At 43.8% G+C, this 15,161-nt stretch overlaps 1 protein-coding gene across 11 annotated transcripts in view; it reads left to right on the forward strand.

The window, feature by feature from the left end:
- Window positions 1-12,958: 12,958 nt before the first annotated feature.
- The window catches only part of DCLK2 (doublecortin like kinase 2), a 170,615-nt gene continuing 168,412 nt past the window's right edge, over window positions 12,959-15,161 (forward strand). For all 11 annotated transcript variants that reach the window (XR_009534088.1, XR_009534089.1, XR_009534091.1 and 8 more), the window contains exon 1: window positions 12,959-14,292. Coding sequence is in view for 7 of the 11 variants with exons in the window: in XM_060116201.1 (XP_059972184.1) it covers window positions 13,872-14,292 (421 nt within the window). In the remaining 4 variants the exon portion in view is untranslated. The remainder of the gene's footprint in view (window positions 14,293-15,161) is intronic.

Raw genomic sequence — 15,161 nt, forward strand, 5'->3', positions numbered from 1 at the left:
GAATGTTTATGTTCCCTCCAAATTCATATGTTGAAATCCTAATGCCCAATGTGATAGTATTAGGAGGTGGGACCTTTAGGAGGTGCTTAGGTCATGAGGGTGGAGCCCTCATGAATAGGATTAATGCCCTTAAAAAGAGACCCTACAGGGCTTCCCTGGTGGCGCAGTGGTTGAGAGTCCGCCTGCCGATGCAGGGGATGTGGGTTCGTGCCCCGGTCTGGGGAGATCCCACCTGCTGCGGAGTGGCTGGGCCCGTGAGCCATGGCCGCTTGGCCTGTGCGTCTGGAGCCTGTGCTCCGCAACGGGAGAGGTCACAACAGTGAGAGGCCAGCGTACTGCAAAAAAAAAAAAAAAAAAAAAAAAAAAAGAGACCCTACAGAGCTCCCTAGCCCTTTCTGACATGTGAGGATACAACGAGAAGTCTGCATTCTGGAAGAGAGGCCTCAGCTGACCATGCTGGCACCCTGATCTCAGACTTCCAGTCTCCAGAACTATAAGCAATGCATTTCTGTTGTTTATAAGCTACCCAGTCTGTGGCTTTCTGATAAAGCAGCCAAAACAGACTAAGACAGTTACCAAATTAAGACTTTCTCAAACCGTGCAATCACAGTTGATTACTACCTTTTAAGAATTTCCAAAGGATTTCTTTTGTTTTTCTGTTATGGCATGTATCACGTTGTCGTCTGGTGGGGTAGATATTTTGTAGATGGATACATATCTATTTTTGTTGTGGTTCCAGCACTGTGGTAGACTAAGATAACAAGGAATCCCAGTAGCTATAAACCCTTAGGAACACTGGATAAAAAATAACAACAACAACAAAAAGTTTTTACAGTTAATTTTTATCTGAAAGAAATGGAGTCCTCAAGTATATACATAGGGAATTGAAAGCCAGAGTGATAAATATAAGAATTGAGACTGTGGCAACTTGGGGAAGCTGATGGAAACAGTGGCATTGATTTGGTAAGACCAGGGTCTTAATGCCCATCAGGAACAAAAGCCGTCTGCGGCCCACCTGAAGGGGAGAAGGAACAGAGATGCCTACACAAGGCCAGGACTCTCCAAAGCTACAATCCCAGCCAAAGAAGACCAAAAATCTCAGCCAACCATAGCAAGAAATGACAGTTAACTCTGTCTAGGAAAAAACACGACTTCTGTGAAAAATAAAAATTCCAAACCTATTGCTTTCATTGACGTGTAATCTGAATTTACTTTACCTGATCCTGCAGGAAACCTCAAGCCTAGAAATTATCCTGGGTGAGTGTTGCCTCCAGTACACCAGGAGGATGTTAATATTAAACTCTGCTACCCATACAGCATGGAATGAGCACGGACAAAAATAAGCCTCACTGCAGGGGAGCTCATAATAAAAATTCACACAGAATGCAAAAGAAAGAATCAGGGATATAAACAGAAGATTTTTTAATCTCAAAATTTGGTATATAGAAAAACAATCTGAAAGAGACCATAACCTAAGTATGTGTTTTAAATTTTGAAAATCTAAAAGGCATCGAAAAAACAAACAAATGAAAATTCACTATAAAAGAAAAGCCAAAAATTTTGAACAAATTCGAACATCTGAAGCCAAGTCCCTTTAAAACCGAGTTCCCTTACAGAGTTAATGATTTATCTCTCTATCCAAATCTTTATTGCCTTTTTTGTCCCATCTGACCTCAATCCTGTGCTAACTTAACACTAATCCACCAGAATCAGATGACTGAGATTGTTCTTATCAATAATATTGTTAATATTCTAAAATTGTTGATGTTACCATTAAACGTACAAGCTCGGGTTGTTTCTCCAGGGCAAGATGAGCTAACAGATCTCCGAGCCATAGACCACCTGGCCAAAAAAAATCATAAACCAGAGACATCCTGACTCCCAAAACTATGATTAAGATATGTCACAAGACGATGATTAACCCCAGCTTCTTTGTTCTTCCCCTTTAAAAATACCCCCTAACTCAAGGACCAAGTTGGAGTGGATCTGAGGCCTGTCTCCCACTCACTTGCCTGGCGCTCCGCAATAAATCCTTTCTTTGTTGCTAACTCCCACTGTCAGAGTCTGGCTTTCTGAGCTGCAGTCACACGAATCTTTGCTCAGTTACACATCTAGAAACGGATGGTCATTTAAATTTACCACTGGACAAATGGGTTAAGCAGCAGATTAGAGCCAGCTGAAGAAGGAATTAGTAAACTTGAAGATACATTTGAACAAATTCTCCTCACTGTAGGACAGTTAAAGAAATAGAAAATATGAAAAGGCATGGAGAAAAAAATTTGAAGGTCCAACTTACATCTAACAGGAATTCTAGAATGAGAGAATAGACAGGATATGGGAGATAAAAGATTTGGAGAGATATGGCTGGTTGATAAAAATCAGTTGATAAAAGATATATTTTCCTCTTTTGCTAGATAACTTACTGCTTTGGGGCATAAGGTAATTATTCATATTTATATTCTTAGAACATTGTAAGAATTCATTAACTATAGATTGAATTAGTATAATGGAAGTGTACAAATATCAATAAAGGACAAATATTAAAAATAAGATGTGAGGAACTTCCATGGTGGTGCAGTGGTTAAGAATCCGCCTGCCAATGCAGGGGACATGGGTTCGAGCCCTGGTCTGGGAAGATTTCACGGTCACGGAGCAACTAAGCCCGTGCACCACAACTACTGAAGCCTGCACACTTAGAGCCCGTGCTCTGCAACAAGAGAAGCCCCCACTCACTGCAACTAAAGAAAAGACCATGCGCAGCAATGAAGACCCAATGCAGCCATAAATTAATTAATTAATTAATTAATTAATTTTAAAAAAAGATGTGAGAGGTATTACTAGAGAAATACAAAGAACATGCTACTGATGAAGAATTTATAGCAAGAAATTGCTTACAGCTGGGATTATTAGAGAAGACTTCATGGAAGAGGGAGAGGAGTACAATTTGGCAGGTAGGGGGGAGGGGTTGGCCATTCCAAACAAACAGGATGATCTAACAAAGGCAGAGAGTGGGCAAAGGCAAAAAGCATTCAAGAAAAAGCAAGTGGTCCATTTTGGTTAAGTTGTATATCTAAGGACTAGTTGTGGGAGATCAAAGAAACAGAGCCAGATGATGTAAGCCTTGAACATCAGACTAAATATTTTGGACTAGTCGAGAAAGAAAAAGCACTTCAAGTAACTCATTGCTGGAGGTGTTTCAACAGTGGGGTGACAAGATCAGAACTGTTGTTTAAGAAGATTGATCCAACCAGTAATTACACCCAATATGAACTAAAGGGAAGACATAGGAGTCAGGAAAACCAATTGATTTGTGTGTCACAAAGGACTGTTGATAGTGACAGAAAATGCAACTCAACCTGGCTTGAGCAAATAAGAGTTTTATTAGATCATGTAACCAAACTGTCCAGGGTGGATCTGGTCAGGTATGTCTTTACGCAGTGTTCTATAATAAAGAATTTGACTAGCCTTTGTCCATGGCTCCTGGGAAGTAACCTCTAAATCCTTGGAACTTCCTGGGTAATAGGAGTATTTTTATCATTCATAGTGAACCCTGATAGTTTACACTGATGAGGTGACTCACGTTGGGCCCCTTAGTTTATGCTAAGAAGATGACTCATAGGGGGTCTGGCCAAACCAAAAATCAAGGGTTGGGGAATTGAGCCATGTGATATCAGCCCAATCTCCACAGAGGGGAGGGGGACTGGAGACTGAGTTTAATCATATGGCGAATGATTCAATCAATCATACCTACATAGTGAAATCTCAGTAAACATGCAAGATAACGAAGCTTGAGTAAGCATCCCTGGTTAACAATATTCTGTGCATATTGTTACATGTTGATGCATCCTGACTCTGCGGGGAGAGGATACAGAAGATTTGCATTTGAGACCATCCCAGACCTCGCCCTCTCTTCTTTTTTTTTTTTTTTGTGTGTGTGGTATGCAGGCCTCTAACTGTTGTGGCCTCTCCCGTTGCAGAGCACAGGCTCCAGACTCTCAGGCTCAGCGGCCATGGCTCACAGGCCTAGCCGCTCCGTGGCATGTGGGATCTTCCCAGACCGGGGCACGAACCCGTGTCCCCTGCATCGGCAGGCAGACTCGCAACCACTGCACCACCAGGGAAGCCCCTCCCTCTCTTCTTTTGGCTGGACCCAGTTTGTATTCTTTCTGCTGTAATAAAACTGTCACCATACGTATAGTGTTTTCCTTAGTTCTGTGACTCATTCTAGTGAATTATGAAAACTACGGAGGTAGGGTGTCCCCAGTAGCCAGTTAATCAGAAGAGTGGCTGGCCTGGGAACCCCTGAGCTTGCTGCTGCTGATGGAATTGAGGGCAGCTTTATGGAGGACTATGCTCTTAACCTGTGAAGTTTGACTGAATTCTGGGCAGTTCGTGTCAGAAGTCATGGTATCCAGCAATGCAAAGGCCCTGAGGTGGGATCATGCTTGGCATGCTCCAGGAACAGCAGAGGGGCCCAGGAGGCTAAAGCAAGTGGTGGTTAGAGGGATACATAGGCGCCTGACTGATAGCCAGGGCCAGATGGTTCTCAGCTCTTAGAATCACTGGGGACCTTTTAAAAGAAACCAATGTCCAGGATATACCCCAGGTCGATTAAATCAGCTTCACTTGGGGGTAAGCACAGGCATCTGTAGTTTTGTAACTTCTTCAGGTGATGTAGGTCCTGATGTAGGCCCTTGATGGCCATAATGTAAGGACATTAGATATTGTTCTGAGTGTAAGGGGAAGCTTTGATGCCTACTGAACAGAGTGACATAATCTGTCTTAAAGTCTTAAAAGACTCACTCTGGCTGCTGTGTGAAGAATATAGTGGGACAGACAGGTCAGGTGAGAGATGAAGATGGCTTAGTATAGGATACTTCTGTATGTGGCAGAGAGAAATGATTCTGTCTGGGGTATATATATATATATATATATATTTTTTTTTTTTTTCCATACGCGGGCCTCTCACTGTTGTGGCCTCTCCCGTTGCTGAGCACAGGCTCCGGACGCACAGGCTCAGCGGCCATGGCTCACGGGCCCAGCCGCTCTGCGGCATGTGGGATCTTCCCGGACCGGGACCCGAACCCGCATCCCCTGCATCGGCAGGCGGACTCTCAACCACTGCGCCACCAGGGAAGCCCTGGGGTATATTTTGAAGGAAAGTAATTTGCTTATGAATTAGATGTGGGGTATGAGAGAAAGAAAGAAGTCATGGATGAGTGCATAATTTGTTTTTTGTTTTTGTCTTGTTTTTGGTCTAAGCAACAGAGTAAAAGGTAATGCTAATCACTAAGGCCAAGAGAATGTGGTCAACTTGCCAGGACTGAATCACATGCCCGTCCCTGGAGCAAGGGTGAAGTCAGTCCCTAAAACACATATACTGAGAGTATAAGAGACTATTTCACCAGAGTAACAATCAGGGCATGACACTGGAGGCAGGGGGAAGAGACAATGGGTGAGCCAAGAACAGTAGCTCATTAGAGGTCTGTTGACTGTATTCTAGAGGACACGCTGCGAGTAAAACAAACTTCAAGAACAAAGAAATGAGCTCTTCCTCTTTCCTTTCCCAAACAATTCAGTCCTAAAGCCATTCGTTGGGGCCAAGGGGTAGTCATGGTGGACTAGAGCAGGGTGTTTGACCCCAAGCAGGGCTAGGAAGGCATTTAGGTAAGGACGGAGCAGTGGCAGCCAGGCATCGTATGTTGGAATCTAGGTGGGGTGAGAAAGTCAACACATAGGAGGACTGGCCTGTGGGGAGTATCAGAGCCTGAGCAGGGTGAGGAGGGTCTGCACAGGAGGACCACCCAGCGTGTAGCATCCAAGTCCGAGTAGGATAAGGAAAGCACCCATGCAGGAGGTGGCCCAACACAGGGCACTGGGGTCTCAGTGGGGTGAGGAGGACTTCTGTGTGGGGGAAGTGGGCTGTGGTGTGACAGATGGTTTTCAAGATACATGTATGTGTCTACATATGTTTCCTAGCTCTGTCTACTGAGAAGCCCAGGAGGAGCTGAAACTCAGTGGCGATGAGCACACCTATTATCCAGTCTTGGCTCCTAAATACCATTATTTATCAAAAGGAAGGAAAATGACTGATTCCAGGGCTAGGGCAGAGAAAGCACCACATGAGTCCAGAACATGTAACCAAAGGTAAGGAAGTGCTAGAAAATTATGGGGACAGCAAAAGGGCATAGAAGTCAGCTTGAATGCATTGGCCAAACTGGGGATAATTTAAGCATTAAAATAAATAATGATAGTAATTGACTAAAATAGGACACCATGAGTCCAAAATGGTAAAATAAATGAATAGATTGAAAGTTTGAGGAATAATAAGATATTTACATAAGTTACAAGGTGCCTTTTGACAAAATAGTTATTAATTACAAAGGAAAAAAGAGTAAACTTAAGCCTGGCAGGTACCACTGAAATCAGGTGATCAAAGGGAACATCATCAGTGATGAGACAAATTGAAATTGACCCCCCATATGATACAATAAGAGCACAGCATCACTTCTCTGATGTTCATGCCAAAGATGCATAACCTTAAATCTAAGCCTGAGGAAGAATCAGACAAACCCAACTGAAGGACTCTTCAAAATAACTGGCTGGGGGACATCCCTGGCGGTCCAGTGGTTAAGACTGTGCGCTCCGAATGCAGGGGGCACGGGTTCGATCTCTGGTAGGGGAACTAAGATCCCACATGCCACATGGCGCGGCCCAAAAAACTGGCTGGTAATCTTCAAAAGTGTCAAGGTCATGGAGGCCTAGGAAAGACTAAGGATCTGTTCTAGGCAAAGGAGACTAAAGAGACAACATAGAGAAGCACATGGTGTGGTTCTGAACTGGATCATTTTGCTTAAAAGGACATTATTAGTGCATCTGAAAAATTTGAATGGGTTCCAAAGATTAGGTGGTAGCAATTTACCAGTGTCAACTTCCTGACTTTGATGCCTGCATCGTGCTGTGTAGGAGAATGTTTTTATTTGTAAAAAATACACAGTAAATTATCTAGGGATGATGAGACATCATGTTGGCAACTTGTTCTCAAATAATTCAGAAAAAAATGCTTTGTACTGAACTTGTATTTTTTTCTGTCAGTTTGAGGTTGTTAAAAAATTTTTTTTAAACAGAAAACTTGGGGTAAAGATTGTTTAGGTCTATCAGATAGAATGATAACTAAGAGAGGAAAAAGTAATTTCAGAGCTGGCTAAGACCATTTAGTCTGTGATCCAATACAGACCTTTTAAAATCATTCATTTGCTCCAAATAATTGTTAGTAACTCTTTAAGGCTTTCTTCAATTATTATAACAGATTTCTCTGATATTGAATGTGGATAAATTTCTTTAAAAGTATTTTAAATTAATATATGTACATTTTTTAGACATAATGTTATTGCACACTTAATAGACTACAGTATAGTGTAAACATAAATTTTATATGCACTGGGAAACCAAAAAATTTGTGTGACTCATTTTATTGTGATATTCGCTTTATTGCAGTGGTCTGGAATTGAACTGGAAATACCTCTGAGGTATTCCTGTATTATTGTAGTAATAGTAATTAATTGTAATACTGAAAGAAATGTAATTTTATATTGTTACCAAGCTATTAAAAATGAACATATCAGTTACATTAAGATATACTCTATCAGGTAATCACATGCATATACCTCTTCACCTTAAATGTTTTATATGTACATTATATATATGCATATATAAAACATACATATATACACACACAAACAAGTGCACAGACACACATGGATATATAACAAATCTTTTGTATGAACAGTAAATTATGATCAATAGCAGTTATTTCAGATTGGACTCTGGAAGTATCAAGGAAAAGCTATTTTTTTTTAACTAAATGCATAGCCAAATAAGTACAGATTTACTAAAAGGGACTGACCAAGTCTGCATAGTATCATTATTTCTGTATATAAGATAAATAAATTGTTTCAACATTTGAATATTTCAAATATGTGTATGAGGTATAAAACATTTGTCCTAAAATAACCAGCTAATTTGCATTATAAACCTACTGTAGGTATAAAGATCATTAATTTTTAATTATAAATTCCTAAAGAGACCTCCCTGTGATTAATGAATTTTGAAAGCTTGATAAGAACATCTTCTAGAGTTAGCATACCCTGGAGTCAATTTCTATCTCTGCTGCTTAATCTTTCCTATTTCCTCATCTATAATCTGTTTCTTTAACTAGGTCATAACTACTTATCAATCATTATAAAAGCTTTATTATCCTTTAAGTACTCATGACCATCATTATTTTAAGCTAATATATAGAATGACAGGAACACAGTTTGCCATATTCAGTATTTATATAAACATGAAAGATGCTATGGAGAGGAGGAAACCACTAAAATCATGATTGATTTTAAGATAAATATAATAATTCTTTCTGAATTTTAAATGAATCAAAAAAGTCTACATTCAAAGAGTAAATTTTTTATTGGGTTTGAGAAATCTGATTTTACACAAACAAAATGAGAGTACTATAGTAATTTTCCATGGTTTCCCACTTTTGATATTATTAAATATCAAATAATTAAATAACTGTTGAAAATCACTGGCTGTGTCTCCATTCCCTTATCTGGAAAGTAGGGATACTACTACCTGCCTAGATTTTCTTCTTAAGAAGATTTAAAGGGAAAAAAGTTCAGATTTCTAAAAAGAAATTTACTTCATAAATTTAATGCTTCTATTATTTTCATTTTAACAGTTATTGCAGCTGAACTAGTAAATGACAAAATAACTGAGTATAATTTTGAATACATAGAATTAGCATGAAAAGTGGAAGTCTTTGACTACACACTTTGTGGAAGTGAAATGGACCAACAGAACTATCGGTAGAACTATTAAACCACAGTTTTCTCATAGAAAAAAAGCATTTGTGTGCTATATACATTTAAAGCATGCATATCTGAATTTTTCTTCCATTCATCTGATATTTTCATTAAAAAATTAAACTTGAAATTTTTGAAAGACTTAATCAATTTTCTGAACCTGAAAATGTAGTTTTAATCATTCCCTCATATACATTTGCAAAGTCATTATATTTGTAAAGTGCTTCAAGAATCATGGCTGTAAGGGACAGCAAAGCTCCCAAGGTGAAACAAAAAATGAGAGAAGAGTTCGTCGGAATCTTTTTCCAGTCTGGGTGCAGATTAGGGGTAGGTAGGGGTAGAGAGTCTCTTTCTGAACCTCCTGGCTTTATACTCTTTCCCGTTAAAGTGCGACAGAAAACACTAGAATTTATAACCATTAAAGATTATGAAATAAAAAATAATGCTAAGTTTCAAAAATTCAAGTTCATAGTCACTGGGCCCTTTCACTGAAAATAGTTGTTTCATCACTTTTGCTTCTGGGAGAAACGCTTGGCACGCAGTGAACAGAAATGAAAACATGAGAGAGCAGAAAGTCTCAGCCTAAAACGTTTGTAAGCACCCTTTATGTAATAAGTAATGGAGTAGCTGGAAAACTGCCTCTAAAAGCAGAAGGTTCTGGCCAAAAGTGAAGACTAGCCAATGCATTTGAGAAGTGAAGTAGCGTGAAGCAAAACCAGGAGATGTTCAATGCAAGTTTCTTAGGTAAAGCTGCATAAGGAAGTATGGAATAAATAAATCTCATTTAAACAAATTATGCCAAATAAAAATCGTTATGGTATTTCTTAATCAAGGTGGAGATGGGGGAGTGAGGGGGCTGGGGGAGGGAGTTACCACTTGGCTAAAAGCAGCCGTAAAACTGTAAAATTGTATTGCTAATCTGTGAAATCTGAAGAGAAGTGTAGAGAACAAAGAACAATTAATTACCTTTCCTTCAAGCCTGGTTGAATGTTTCTGCCCCAAGTGGTTTTTAGAAGATCCCTCTTGGATAGCATCAAGAAAGTTTTCATGTGCACTAGATACTTTATGATTTAAAATTATTATATATCAAGAGCAGAAAGGAGTCCTTTCTAACCCTGCAAAAAAAAAAAAAATGGAGAAGAGATTTTGGATTGAAATTCTTGGATTCTCTGTAGCATAGAGATGAAGCCATTTTTTAAGTTCTCTGCACAGCAGGTTTTATTCAGATAATTGTTAGACTAAGAGGGGTTAGGAAAGGGTATAGAGAATTCACAACCAACAGGCGCAATGGTCAAGGCAGGCTTCCAGATGGTAAAGCGGTAGAGCCAGCCCCTCCTAGTAAAGCCCCTAAGATCATGACCTGGCAGACAGAGCAGGCAACCACCAAGGAGAAATAGATCATCTCTGGAAGGATGAATGCTTAGCAAATCAGATAGTGTTTTTTCTTTTTTTGGCCGCCCCGTGCAGTGCGGCATGTGGGATCTTAGTTCCCGGGCCAGGGATTGAACCCATGCCCCTTGCAGTGGAAACACAGAGTCTTAACCGCTGGAGCACCAGGGAAGTCCCAGGTAGTGTTTCTTGGTTAGAAAAGAAAGGGGGCATCTCAGCAAAGGACATGCCAGTTGAAATATCTTACTCTGCACATTCTGCAACCCCGTGAAAGGGGAGAATTTGTTTTGGCTCTATAAACTCTAAACCATGAAGTAACAACCCAAATTAATACCTGCCTACCTAGAACCCTCAAATTTTGTTGGCATTAGAATTGTAATGCTGAAACTAATTTTTTTCTGCCCCAATAAATCTTCAAATTTTGGCCAGCTGGGTCTTGATATATACCATATTCACTAAGCAACTATCTTATGAAAGGTAATTGCATCTTAATTCTTATATGAAGGTCAGAGAAGGTTCTTCAAACAAATTAATGCAAAGAGCAAGAACAAAACAGTTTTTAAAATTAGGTAACAGCTTTGGAAATACTTTCTCTTCTCCCCCAGTCCCTCTTGAAAAGCAGTAATCTTTGTTAACTTAGGGATATAATGTTTGGGAATCATGCTAAAATACTGGCATATTATATCATTGTATTCACTATTTAAGAAGGGTGAAATCTTTTATCAGGAATCTTTGAGTGAGAAAATGTGTTTATGTCCTAAAGCTTGTTTGATTGCACCTGTGCTACCAGCCTACAAGGTGACCTCAATGAGCTTCTGGTAGTCATTCTTGTATAGTCTTCTCCCACATTAAACAGGGCCAACCTGTGTAAGGTTACACAGGCTATTGCAGGAATGAGAGTGTATGACTTCCAAGCCTACCTCATAAAGGACATTTGGTTTCCACCGTGTTCTCTCTGGGAGCTTGCACTGGAGAAAGCCAGCTGACATGTTGTGATAACACTCAAGCGACCCTACAGAGAGGTGCTCATGGCCAGGAACCTAGGCCTCCTACCAACCATCTTAGATCTTGCAGCACCAGTCAAACCTTTAGATGATTGCAGCCCCAATCAATGTCTTGATTACAGTCTCATGAGACGTCAAGGGAAGCTGTTCCTAGCTTCCTGACCCACAGAAACTTCTGAGATAATACATGTTTATTTTCCTGAATCACTAGGTGTGGGATAATTTGTTACTACAGCAATAGATTACAAAGTGGGCTTTTATTCAAGAAAGAGTAAGAGCAAAACAAATGAACACACCCATTTTAAGCCATTTACAAAGTTGAAAGGCTCTGCAGTTACTAGTACTTAACAAGCCCTTATCTCAAGAAATTTGCCATTTAGTTCCTTGTTTCTCAAAGTGTTGTACTAAGACCAGCTGTATTGGCATTACCTGGGAGCTTATTAGGAATACAGAATCTCAAATTCCACTCCAGACCTACTGAATCAGAATCTACATTTTATGGGATTTCCCCTACTATATATAAGTATACATCAGAGTTTGAGAAGCAGCACTGATCTGTTTGAATACTAATGTTACAGCCTATAGTTGGAAACGCTGGCTGTGCATTAGAAGCACTTCCAAAAACTACTGTTGGAGAAGTCCATCCCCAGAAGTTCTGATTTAATTGGTCTGTGTTAAGGTCTATTATGGCCATGGACCTAATTATATTTCACAGTTTTTCCCCTGGAAAACTATGTTGAAGCCTCAGATCAGCCCTGAATTCCCATGTTCCAGTCCTGGTTCTAGAAGTCATGTACGCCCAGGTGTGTCCCTGAGACTGCCCTGGGGGAACTATGGTGCACTAAGCAGGAATCTTCTGGGGCACTGCATGCCAGGGCAGCTTCACAGCTGCTGAAGAACTACTGCATATATCTCTGCCTTCTCTTATTCATACTCTTCCAGGACTTAGTTCATTCCAAGAAAAGCATCCATGTTCTTACCTTACAGGTCGGTTTAGATTTGCTGTCTAGGGCCACTCAGAGAGCAGGTGGTGAATAACCTAAGGTTTCAGGGTAACTTACCCACCTGTCAGATTAGGACCAAACTTCTTTTAGTTTCATCTTTCCCTAATGGTAAAAGGGAAGTAACTAATATTTCTCACAAGCCTTTGGGGAATATGCCTTTACTGTTGACCAGGCACTACTAAATTAAGACTTCGAGTATGACGGGTGCTTACAAATGTTAGACCTATTACTTAATGAGAAGCTCAAACTGACAACAATAAACATCACTTGAATGTAAGGGGGGGTGGGGTGCAGGGATTTTCTGTTTACGAATGCATCCCCAGCGACGGAGACAATGCCTGGCACATTGCATGCTTTAATAAATATTTGTTAATTAAGTAAATTCCTCAAAAAACAATAACTTCTGATCATTCACTCATTCAAAGTTACTGAACGTACCATGTTAGCGAATCTGCAACGGAAATTGTTTTATCAAAGGATTTTTAAATAAAGCTCCAGATTTCCTTTTAAAAAATAAATAGTGTGCCCCAATTCAATGCCATGTTTCAGGTTCCTGCCCTAGTTTAGCCTCGGCTCCTCATTTGGAGGCTGGCTAAGGGATGTGATCCCTGCCCTTGAATCTCCTTCCTTTGTAGTTTTTTTGACCTGCGCGGTTCCGTTTCCCAGGCGGAGGAGCGCGCGTCGCGGCTGCGCCCATCAGCGCGTGGAGCGGGGTTGGGGCTGTCAGGCGGGCGGGGCCGCCTAGGACCCTGAAGGGGCCGATCGTCTCGCGCTGCAGAGCCTCCTCTCCCACCTCTCTCCCTCCGGGGTTTGGCATCCCTCGGGGAGCAAGAAGCCCCTTCCAGCCCTGACAGCGGGCCGGGCAGGCGGTGCGGTCGGGCCCGGGGGCGGATGCTCGCGGGTGGGCCGGGCCGGCCGGCTGCGGGGGAGGCGGGCTGCGTTATTTCCCGCTAGGGCCAGACTCCGGGAGGGACTGGCCTGCACCGTGCTCTCGGCCCCAGCCAGCGCGCGCCGCCCCTCGGGCAGGGCCTGGAGGCGAGCGAGGCGGCGGCGCGGCATTCCGGGCCTCGGGCCGGGCGCGTGAGCGGGCCGGGGCCGGAGCCGGGCCGACGCCCCAGCGGCGCCTCTCCCACGCTCGCGGCCCCTCCCCCTCCCTTCCTTGCTTCCCCTCGGATCTCCCGGGAGCGGCGGGCGGACGCGAGCCGCGGCGGGCGCCCGAGCTTTGTGCGCGCCCGCGGGCCCGGGGCGAGCTTCGGGCGGCCCAACTTGGCGGCGGCCGGCGGGCTCCCGGGAGGGAGTTGTGAGGCGTGGCCCGGTGGAGGAGGCGCCTGGGGGGGCGTGGGGCTCCCCGGCGAGCGGGAGGGACAGAGCGAGGCGCGCCGGACAATGAGCTGGGCAGCTCGGCGCTGCGGCCACTTTTAGGGGGGCGCGGGCCGGCCGGCGCCTCCGCGGCTCCACCTGCGAGGAGAGGGCGGGATGCCAGAGCTGGGTGTCCCGGCGCTCTGAGGCTGCTCGCAGTTAGACGTCCCTGAGCCGGTGCTCGCCTTGACCCTGGGCTACCTGCAGGCTTTGGCTGGGACGTGTTTCGTGGGGGCGCCCCTGGAGCAGCCGCGATGGCCAGCACCAGGAGTATCGAGCTGGAGCACTTTGAGGAACGGGACAAAAGGCCGCGGCCGGGGTCGCGGAGAGGGGCGCCCAGCTCCTCCGGGGGCAGCAGCAGCTCCGGCCCCAAGGGGAACGGGCTCATCCCCAGCCCGGCTCACAGTGCCCACTGCAGCTTCTACCGTACGCGGACCCTGCAGGCCCTGAGCTCGGAGAAGAAGGCCAAGAAGGCGCGCTTCTACCGGAATGGGGACCGCTACTTCAAGGGCCTGGTGTTTGCCATCTCCGGCGACCGCTTCCGGTCCTTCGATGCGCTGCTTATGGAGCTCACCCGCTCTCTGTCGGACAACGTGAACCTGCCCCAGGGTGTCCGCACCATCTACACCATCGACGGCAGCCGGAAGGTCACCAGCCTGGACGAGCTGCTGGAAGGTAGGAGGGAAGGGCCCGGCGCGGCAGGTGCGGCCCCGCGTGCCGACAGGTGCACGCGCTCTCCCGGCGCTGGGGGAGCCTGCGGGGGGTTTTCGAGGCGGCCGCAGGAGTTGTGCGGTTCTGTCTTCTTTTCCGCAGGCTCTATGGGTGGGGCGCGCTTCCACATATACTCTGACTGTCCTTCCCAAAAGATTTGCCTTAGAAAAGAAAGAAAGAAATCCTAACGGGATTTGGTGACATTTCTTAAGATAGGCGGACTTGTTTTGTTTTTTGCTTTTTTGAAGTGCAAAGTCTCATGTGAGGATCTGGGTAACCCTCTAGCTCATAAGCTGTCTGTTCAGCCCTCTGTGTGGAGCTCAGTGCCGGCACCTGTGTGTCAGCGTTCAGGACCCTGTTGCACCTGCTCTACTCAGAAGCCGTGGTTGTGAAACACTCTAGATTGGCTTTCCTGGTTTGCCTTGCAGCAGAAGTTCCATGAGGTCAGGAGGGGCGATCCAAGATAGTGGTTCTCAACCTTGGTTGCATCTTGGATCACTGGGGACTTTAAGAAATATGGGTGTCTGGGTCCCATCCCCGGATACTTGGATGTAATTGGTTTGGCGTGTGGTCGGGGCATCTGGAGTTTTCAAAGCTCCTCAGGAGATTTGAATGTGCTGCAGAGATTGAGAACCGTTGTGCTTAAGGGTTTCCACGTTTGGTTGGTAATGAGGTGAATCAAGGTCAATCTCTCCTGCATCCTTCCCTACTGAAAGTAGCTAGTTAGGGTGACAAAGGCCATTGGAATCAGCAGGTGGGGCCCCTTATAAATTAGGCCTAGGGTGTCAACCATGCTTGACTCGAAGGGACTGCTTGGCTGTATGTTGTGTCAT

The sequence above is a fragment of the Mesoplodon densirostris genome, chromosome 1 (genome assembly GCF_025265405.1).
Source record: "Mesoplodon densirostris isolate mMesDen1 chromosome 1, mMesDen1 primary haplotype, whole genome shotgun sequence".
Lineage (NCBI taxonomy): Eukaryota > Metazoa > Chordata > Mammalia > Artiodactyla > Ziphiidae > Mesoplodon > Mesoplodon densirostris.